At 32.5% G+C, this 10,222-nt stretch overlaps 1 protein-coding gene across 2 annotated transcripts; it reads left to right on the top strand.

The window, feature by feature from the left end:
- Positions 1-1,517: 1,517 nt before the first annotated feature.
- LOC105213039 (uncharacterized) lies at positions 1,518-8,420 on the top strand. Of its 2 annotated transcripts, XM_054229707.1 has the most exons (10): positions 1,518-1,726; positions 4,282-4,396; positions 6,096-6,395; positions 6,461-6,529; positions 6,588-6,801; positions 6,865-7,082; positions 7,140-7,273; positions 7,339-7,493; positions 7,572-7,813; positions 7,882-8,419. In XM_054229707.1, exons 2-10 carry the CDS (start codon positions 4,325-4,327, stop codon positions 8,329-8,331), a joined length of 1,854 nt encoding a protein of 617 aa, XP_054085682.1. In that variant the 5' UTR covers positions 1,518-1,726; positions 4,282-4,324; the 3' UTR covers positions 8,332-8,419. The 2 variants fall into 2 exon arrangements, with proteins under 2 accessions (XP_054085682.1, XP_054085683.1); XM_054229708.1 differs by lacking the exons at positions 1,518-1,726; positions 4,282-4,396 and adding an exon at positions 4,416-5,219 and having other exon boundaries at positions 7,882-8,420.
- Positions 8,421-10,222: the final 1,802 nt, after the last annotated feature.

Raw genomic sequence — 10,222 nt, 5'->3', positions numbered from 1 at the left:
TTCCATTGGCTACCATTAGAGCCATTTGTGGCGAACCTAGCTTCACCAGGAGCGTGACAATCATATGAGTACCATAAAACCGATCTTTTCACTTTGACACGCTCCTGAGGAGCGGGTGCGTCCGGGTGGTGGCTCAAACGCTTTGGGGCACCTAGTAGGTTCCATTGGCTACCCAAAGCGTTTGAGCCACCACCTAGGTTCTCTACTGCAGTTCTTCATTACTATTACTTTTCTGCAGTAAAAACCTCCCCTTTACCCCCACCCACCTACTGTAGAGTTATTTTTATTGTTAATGTTTATTTTTGTTTGTTAGTATTATAGTTGTTTACTTACCTGTTCGTCCGTGCCTTAAAACCAATTTTCTAAGACTGCCTAATCCTGGATTCGAACTCGCTACCTTTAACCTATCAGTACTATGTCCTATCGTCTGAGCGAATCCAGGTAATGGTGGCAGCGGTTTGGAAACTCTTTAATATGTTACACTTCATATATTTTCTTTAACTTGTGGATGATTTGGTTTAAACCTCTGCTAAAGTGGGATGCGTTACAATTTTGACATATAGGGGGAAACGCAGATAGCAAAGACACTGTCTTGGGAGATATTTAAATGTGCCGGCAGTCAATGGTAAAGAACGTAGAAAAGAATGTAATGTCAAAGAACGTATAACAATATTATTATGTAATGTGGGATATCGATGGTTCGATGAATAGTTATTTCCTATTTCATATATTTTCTTTTACTTGTAGATAATTTGGTTTAAAACTCTGTGGTAGTGAGATAGGATTAGTTACAATGTTGACATATAGGGGGGGACGCAGATAGCAAAGACACAAACCAAAGAACGTATAATAATAATGCATTGGAAACAATGATACAAACAGACGAAAGTGATCTGAACAAAACACTGACAAAGGCGCGCGGTTTGCCCCTTTCGATATGGCGCAGATGGTAAGCACGAAGGAGTTAACGAAATGTGGTCCCGAGCATTTACGTTCGAATCCTGTAATGCTGAAACTTTTTAATAATCTTTTTTGTTAAAGGAATTTTGGCAGATCTACGTTGATATAGTAATTTTAATAGGATATTTTCTTTATTATAATAATTAAAATATTTCTAGAAAGCAATTGCTCATATGCAATTAATTATACGTTCTTTGTGTTCCTTTATAGTGTTCGTTTTAGATGTTCCGTAATGTCAAAGACCGGTTTAACACAGCTAACATTTGCATCTTCTTATTATTATACGTTCTTTGTAAAGGGGTCGTTTTTATACAAAGTAGTGTTGGTTATCAAATAAGATAGGTAGATAGGTTTTACTAAGTTCGCATTTTCAATATGTACATACATAAGTGCTCTTATTCTAAATTCACTTGAATTTGGATTCCAAAAGTTACACAATATTAATGTACTAATTTAGACCCATAAATTCATTTATAGCATTGCCGATGTTACATTTCCAGTATAGGTATAGATTTATTCTCTTCGAGTTTCTTTTGAATTTGTCAGTTTACTCCAATTATATTTATGACTTCGTTGCATTTAGATAGTACTCTTTTTATATGTAACTTCCAATTTGCCTCTTCCAACATTTCCACTATTTTTGTAGCTCCAGTACAAGATCTTATAAAAATCTGCGCGGTTTTCGCTTCGCTTCACACTTTTGCAGCACTTAAACGGAATAAAAGCATACTAATTTTATACTTGCTCTTAAGGCGGCAGTTGAAAGGTAGTTCTTCGATAGTAGTGAATGTGCATATATATTGCTGTGTATTATGTAATATAAATTTCTTGTGTTATAAAAAACATATCCTCGTTTAGTTATTATTTTGTGTTGAAGTGTCCAATATTTTATTATTTTCCTTTTTTATTCCATTTGAGTGATTTTCTGCTTAAACGTTGTACAAATAGCGTAGAAAACTTCATATAAGTGGAGTTAAAAAGTTAAATAATGTGAATATAGGCAAATGAATGGAAAAACAGGAAAGCGTAACCACTAGCCAACAGTGAGATTGTATCAAAATTAAGAATAAATAAACTCTCAAGAATATTTCGAACATATCGTATTAAGAATAATTTGAGTAGTGCAATAGTGCTAAACTTAGCGGCTAACTTGCCTATTGTTCAATAAACTACAGGATATACTTCTGTACACTATCAGAAAAAGTGAAAGTTTGTCTAACAAAGTGTTTCTGTAGTGATCGCAAAGGATAATCAAACCATTACTAAAAATGTGTCATCAATTATAGAATTACAATGGAACTTCTCTAACTCGAGTCAATATAATCCAAAAAAAAAACTTCGAATTAGAGAGACTTCGAGTTAAAGAATTTCCATTAAAATATAAAATTGTTCAAAAAGCTGTAAAATATAGATTTACCCACAGTTTTAGTTATTTAATTCGCAAAAAGTTATATTTAAATACATTAACTTTGTTTGTTGCAGTTTGCTATTGTTTGACTCTTGACTTCTGTATCCCATACCTTTCTTACATGATTTTTGCAATCCATAAGTGTAATATTATATTTTTTGTTCGCATCCATACAATATAGAGAGACTCTTTTAAAAATCTGTCTCGATAGTAAAATTTTAGAAGTTCGAGTTGTGGAAGGAAATTTGTATGAAATTTGATTTCTAAACGCTATTGCCACTTCAAATGTTCGAGTTATGGAGATCTTCGAGTTATAGAAGTTCGATGGTTACTCAAACCGGATACAACTCAAACGAATGTTCCTAGCTACATATTTTACTGTTATTATATACATTATTTCTGAATTATTTAAGACAAAATTATTAAAAGGTCAATATTATTTATTTGCATGCGAGTACTCCAGTAGTCGCAGTGTTTCGCAGAGTGAATAAAAAACATTATATTATCTTTTTATATTATGAGCAGGTGTATACCGAAACAATTTTCTAAATTCATCAAATAACGTTAGCTGAATAAATGCTCATAATAAAAGCAGCAAACTAAAAATATTTTTAAACTGTAAATAGTTCATCACCAAATATATTGAAACACGCTACAGTGACGTTAACGGCTTATTTTCTGCGGTTGTGAAGCACTACAAGTCTAAAGGCCAGTAGACCATGAAGAAATGTTACTTAACTCAAGGTTAGGAAACTTGAAAGCTAGTTAGTTTTAATAGTAAGTTTCTTTGTTGCCATTCATATTAACTACCATATTTGCGGCACAGACGTAATGCTTACTGTAAATACATGTGCATATATGAATATAGTTTTTCTCGAGTTTAAATAAAATTGAACAGAGAAATTGGCCATGTATGTATATATAACCGCAAGTTCGTGCATCTTAACCAAACCGTAGTATAAGTACAAGCTTCTATGATGTCGAGGTACATATGATTTTATTATTGCAATATAAATACAACATTATCGGTAATTAACAAGTGTTTTCATTCTTTAGAAAATTGTGCAAAAATAGTATCAATCACTAAATAATTTAAGAATATAGACAAAAACGCTGCGGTCGGTTTAAACTTTTACTTGAAGCCATGGAAATTATTGGTAAAAATTACGTAGAGTTGATATTGTAATTAAGGTTGTAAGAATATATCAATATAATATTGGTTAACCTGTAAGGAATTCAAAATAATAATTTTCACAAAATTTGGAATAAATAGATAAAAGAGTAAGGGCAAAGTCAGGCCCATTCCTTAATATTTCAGCTAACTTAAATTATAACTAGTCCTTAGTCTTCTTGAAGAAACTGACCTTATGCATATTTAAACCAATTTACTATGATAATTTAAAAAAAAAATTGCTCTTGTTTCAAAAGGAAAAATGTAAACGAAATTAAGTTTCACAAGATTAGTGTCAGTATTGTCTAAGTTGTTTTTTTACGCAAAATAAATTTGATTATATGTACTTTTATATGTATGTATACGTGTATATGTATGTATGCAAACATTTTTATGTGCATATATGCTTGTACCATAGATTCCTGTACTTCCTTTCGCTATGTCAAGTTCTTAAATATTCATTAACTGCTATGTACCACTTGTTATTTGCTGTTTGCCATTTTAGTCCTGTAGGCCTATAGCATATGTCTTCAATTATACTATTACTTCGAAATATTTATTCAACTTGTTATAGGTATATAAGATATGTAGGTAACTAATTTGTTCTTCGATGTTTTTTTCTTTTATTGTGTTGAATTGCGCGCAAGTATTGAAAACAGGAGAAATACATAGAAATAATAATTTTAATTGCAATACATTTACAATAAATTAATATCAACATATATTTCTTATTTCTTTGCAGTTTTATCAACGAAGAGACAGTATACATACATACCTGACGGAGAATGTCATATTTTATAACATGTCAAAGATTAAAATGCATTTATATGGCCGCCGTTCTAATATCCATGATGAACGTAAGATGAGTGCCTTGTTTACTCTTATTACATAAATATTGATTTAAATCAAGAGACTTTTTTACTGTTCCGTGACCATTTACATTCAAATTTCCATGTTAGTTCATGTGTAATTCAGTTATTGTCAATCTAGCAAGTAATTATTTATTACTTCCTTATTTAACTTTTTAGTTGTTTCAAGTCGAGTTCATACATTCATGATTGGCTTAAACAAGTATAGCTACAAACGTGGCTACGGTAGTCCAGCTAGGCATTTTCTCTAACTGTATATGAGGTTAGCCAATCTCCAATTAACGGAAGTAATATTGCGCATACCATATCGATTGCACTTCTTTACATACCAAGAATGCATTTTCTATGTACATGTTGAATCGTTGACGCGAAGCATTGAGTGAGGTCTTGTAGTATGTACTTGCGTAGCTATACGCGCCGTAAAGGCGCCACAGTCAAACCAGCTTAAATAACACAGATTGCTATAAATGCACGTTCTGAAGTGCTAAGAGATACGCGTTACCATTTAAATTTCAAACGATTTAGAGTATTTTTGTATAAATTTTATATTTTGATTTTTTAGAACTGTCATTATATATTTCAGTGTTGAACTTAACTTGGCGAAACTGTACGCACATAATCATCCTATGTTCATACATATGTATGTGCATACATGCCAGTATACACCAGAAGTATACTCTGCAATGAATATACTAGTATTAAACAAATATTGATATGCCATCGCAACTCTCTTCTATTACTGAGCAGACTTTCCGAAGAACTGTTATACATTTGTTACTTGTCTGACATGTTCGATCTAGCCAAATTCTAGGTACAAATTGGTATTTTTCGTGACAGACGGTTTTAATGTTTAATGAAAGATACATACATATATACATATGTATATCTAGTATACACGTATATGACATGGTACTACTTAAGATTTGGTGGTTGTTACGAATTCAAATTTTTTACAGGCCATTTTGAATCAATATGAATTGCATTATATTTAGCAATAAAGCCTGTAAATTTATGTGAATATATTGTATGATTTAAATATACACATGCACATACATACACTTGTTATGTTCATTTTAATACTAAGTTTAATATAATAATATATTTAATATAAATAAGCGAGTACCATCTATCGTAGTGGCATCTTTAAGTTACGTAAAATTATAAAAATGCAGCCGATAAAGAAGTGGTCCGCTTTTCCAAGGAGTACTCGTTTCTATAAGCGAGTTTCACCACAGTTTAAAGTGTTAAATGAGAAAAATGGTGTTCATTTCTATGTTAGCAAATGTACGCTTACTGATTCGCTTATATACAATGCGTAAACGACTTTGCATATACATACATATGTATACTCGTATGCGCATTATTTTATATCAAATATAAACGAAATTTGCTAACATAGAAATGAACACAATTTTTTTCATTTAACACTGAAAACGCTCAATTCTCCTATTTTAGGGCCCGCTGATGTTAAACTGTGGTGAAACTCGCTTATAGAAACGAGTACCCCTTCGAAAAGTGGACCAGAGTGGACATTAGCCAACCGTGAACCTCCTCTATATTATATATTCTCTGGTATACGTTATAAGCAAATAGAGATAACATTAGATTATAATACGCTCTATTGATACCATGTAACCAAAGAGTATTCTTAATATTAATAAATGTTCTTAATATTATATTTACGTAGGCGGTACTCCTAACAGCAGTGACAATTGAGTCATCTACGGAAAGTACAGTTAGCAGTACAAGTATATCAATGCCCATTATAAACCGAGGCAATAAAATTTTAAAGAATCCAACAGTACCGAAATCTGCGTTGAGAGTTGATAATCAAAGCAACAGAGGCGGCGGGAAAAATGCAGAACTTTCAAAGCAATTACTTGTGGCATTGTCTTCCAAATCATATATTAGTAAGCCAAACTCAACAACTCCTACACCGGTTAAACTTACAAAACGTGCTGGCTCTGCTGCTGATATAAAACATAAAGTATGTAAGTTAATTTCTAAAAAAGTTTCACAACTTCTTATTTGACGTTTTTTTTACAAATTAAGAAAATAGGTAAAGATAATTTAAATCGAACGGGAGTTGTTGCAACACGTGGAAAACTCCGTCAAGAAGTGGTGAGTTTACTATAAATCTAAATTTATGATTTTTTTATAACTGCTCTCTTTAATATAGGACCACATTCCCGACTCATCAGGACATATTCCATACCGGATAAGCCGCCCGCATCTTGGACTGTCGGGATACGAATCCACTGCAGTGAGCCAAAGTTCAAATGATGGCAGTGACGACTACCACAATTTGTCCTATGAGTCCGATAAGCGGCCAAGTGATTACTGGGAACGAGACTACAATAAACAGTTCCTATATAATAATACTCGAGTACACCGTAATATTTCCCTAGCAATTGATATGTGCATAAGTATGGTATATGTTTAGTTCTATTTGACAGATATTGAGGCTGAGTGTCAGGATGACTACATGAAAATTCGGATTGGATTCAATGCTACATTTAATGGACTAATATATTCAGCTGGCTATGCTTATGATCCCGATTGCATGTATATAAATGGTTCAGGTCGAGATTACTATGAATTTTTTATTCAGTTGAACCGTTGTGGGACTTTAGGAAAAAATGCACTTCATGAAGAAAAAAGGAAAAATCCTACCGTAATGACATCAAACAAATATATATTATTTTTATACTCAAATTTAGTTTTCTCACAGAACTTTATGTGGAATACTGTAACAGTACAATACAATCCCCTTATCGAAGAAGAATATGATGAACATTTTAAAGTCACCTGCGAATATGGCTATGATTTTTGGAAAACAGTGACATTTCCATTTTTAGATGTAGAGTAAGTTCTAAAGAAAATTAGTGTGTATATAGCGTTATTAGATATTTGAATTTTAACTCAAATAGAGTAGCTACTGGCAACCCCGTGGTCTTTACTCTAAGCCCACCAGAGTGTTATATGGAAATACAAAATGGGTACGGAATTGGAGGACCACGTGTCACTGGGCCTGTTCGGGTTGGTGATCCGCTTACATTGATAATTTACATGCGCAGCAAATACGGTTGGAATGATTAATTTTTATATTATTTATTAGAGCATGGAATTAAACATAGAAATAATAATAATAATATTTTGACAGATGGTTTTGATATTGTTGTCAACGATTGTTATGCTCATAACGGAGCTAACAAAAAGATTCAGCTTATTGATGAATACGGTTGCCCTGTGGATGATAAGCTTATTTCCAGATTTCGAGGCTCTTGGTCTGATTCGGGAATTTTCGAGACACAAGTGTATGCATATATGAAGACCTTTCGTTTTACAGGCTCACCAGCACTATATATAGAATGTGATGTACGAATGTGTCATGGCCGATGCCCAGTAAACAAATTATTTTATATATATTATACCATGAAAAATATACGACATACATATATAATTAATTTTAGAGCCAACCATGTCACTGGCGTAATTTGAAAACTGTATCTAAACGTGATATAACGAATTCAACAACGCTCAACACCGCTTCTGAAGTAGAACGAATGCATTCATCACAAAATCCTAGAAATAAATTAGAAGATTATGTAATGGCTGTCTCGAACGCAGATAAACAACATGCTTCGTTATCGGAGAATTTGAATCTGTTTCAATCATTGCGAGTACTACAAGAGGGTGAGTCCGATGGAGATGGTGTTTACTCACATTCTCGTCGGTTGGAACCTCTAATAAATCAAACATGTATGAAAACGACTACGTTTTCAGCGCTAACAATAATCTTTTCTGTAGTTATGTGCATACTCTCGGGAACATTAGTTGTAACTTGTTCTCGGCTAAAGAGACGTAGTAAAGATGCATCTTTATATGAAACATACATTACTCACAAAGGGCAAATTGATTAATGATCATTTAATTCACAAAATAATGTTAAGTAAATATGTAAATACGAAGATTTTCTTTAACACGATCTATGATAATTAAATGGAACAAAACATGGACTAATGACTCCTAATCTCTAAATTATTTTCAGTATTAATGGGGAAAAGCAATAGGTGTATTTTCAAGAAATTGTCTTTCATGCGTTCGAATCCCTTTGTTTCAGATGTGTATAATAGTTTTGTTCACGTAACGGTTGTTTGCAATACCGTTAACTAAAAGAGTTAGATATATAATTATATATGTCAAACTGTTGAAGTTGACGATACCAGTTGAAATCCCGATGTCTGTCTGCCCGGCCATATATCCGTGCAAAGTGATAACTTGAGTGAAAATTAAGATATCTTAATGAAAGTTGGTAGACATGTTCCTCCGCCGAGGTGAGTAAATGACCTACAAATGTATGTATATAAGTGGTTTAAGTTACTTAGTTACCAAATAGCAAATGAAAATAGTGTCCCGTTTTGAACCTTAAAGTTTCGAGAGTATAAAATGATCAATTACACCCGAATTTAGTCCTTATTTACTAGTTGAATAATTTTTATACTGTCGCAACATGTTGCACAGAGTACTATTATAATTTTGTTCACATAACGGTTGTTTGTGTCACCCAGAATTAAAAGAGTTAGATATGGGGTTATGTACATATATATAAATGATCAAGATGACGAATGAAGTTGAAATCCGTCCGTCTGTCCGTGCAAGCGATAACTTGAGTAAAAATTGAGATATGAATGAAATAATACCAGGTCATAATACAAAATTTAAAATTTTACTTCGAGTTATAGAAATTTTCATTAAAACATAAATTCTTTGAAAAAGCTGTAAAATATAGATTTTCCCACAGTTTTAGTTATTTACTTCGCAAAAAGTTAAATATTTTAAAACATGTATTCTGTATTTTTTTTGTTGCAGTTTGCTATTGTTTGGCTCTTGACGTCTGTATCTCATGCCTTTGTTACAAGATTTATGAAATCTATAAGTGTAATATCATATTTTTTGTTCGCCTCCATACGAATATAGGGGCTCCTTTAAAATTGCTCCTTGATAGTAAAATTTTAAATTTTGTTTTAATTCCTGGTCGAAAAGTTCGATTTATGGAAGGAAATTTGTATCAAATTTGAATTCTATTGCCAATACTTCGAGCTATTGCAGAACTTCGAGTTATAGAAGTTTGAGTTATGGAAGCAAATTTGTATGAAATTTGATTTCTAAACGCTATTGCCAATTCAAAAGTTCCAGTTATGGAGATATTCGACTTATAGAAGTTCGAGTTATGGAAGTTCCTTTGCATTTTTATACAAAATATTTTTATACTAAATATATTTCTCACATACTAAAATTAACTTCATATTTCATAACTTCACAGTTGCATATACATACATTTGTATTAGAGCTCTTGGTATTCGACTAATCGACTAACCGAATTAACCGAATAGGGCATTATTCGAATAATAATATTCGGTTTGCACTATTCGGATAGTCGTCAGTCATCGACTATTCGATTAACCGCACATTTCCGACTATCCGGTTAACCGTTCGTTGTCGACTATTCGAATAGTGTAAGTTCATTCAATTTCCATTTTTATTGAAAAAAGTGAAATACAGGAAAAATACGCACAACTGACATTTTCACAAGTAAAAACAAACAAAAATCAAAGGCTGCTTGGATTTCAAACAATTATCATTTATTCGAATAGTGACAGTATAACTATTCGAATAATCGCAGTAGAACGACTATTCGAATAGTCGTAACATTGCGACTAATCGAATAGTACTAACCGCTTAATATTCGTACGAACGGTTACAAACCGGATATTCGAATAATCGGTTTTCAGGTAATCGAATAATAAAAGC

Source organism: Zeugodacus cucurbitae, chromosome 4, assembly GCF_028554725.1.
Source record: "Zeugodacus cucurbitae isolate PBARC_wt_2022May chromosome 4, idZeuCucr1.2, whole genome shotgun sequence".
Taxonomy (NCBI): Eukaryota; Metazoa; Arthropoda; class Insecta; order Diptera; family Tephritidae; genus Zeugodacus; species Zeugodacus cucurbitae.
The sequence above is the reverse complement of the archived record's forward strand: the minus strand, read 5'-3'. Positions and strand labels throughout refer to the sequence as shown.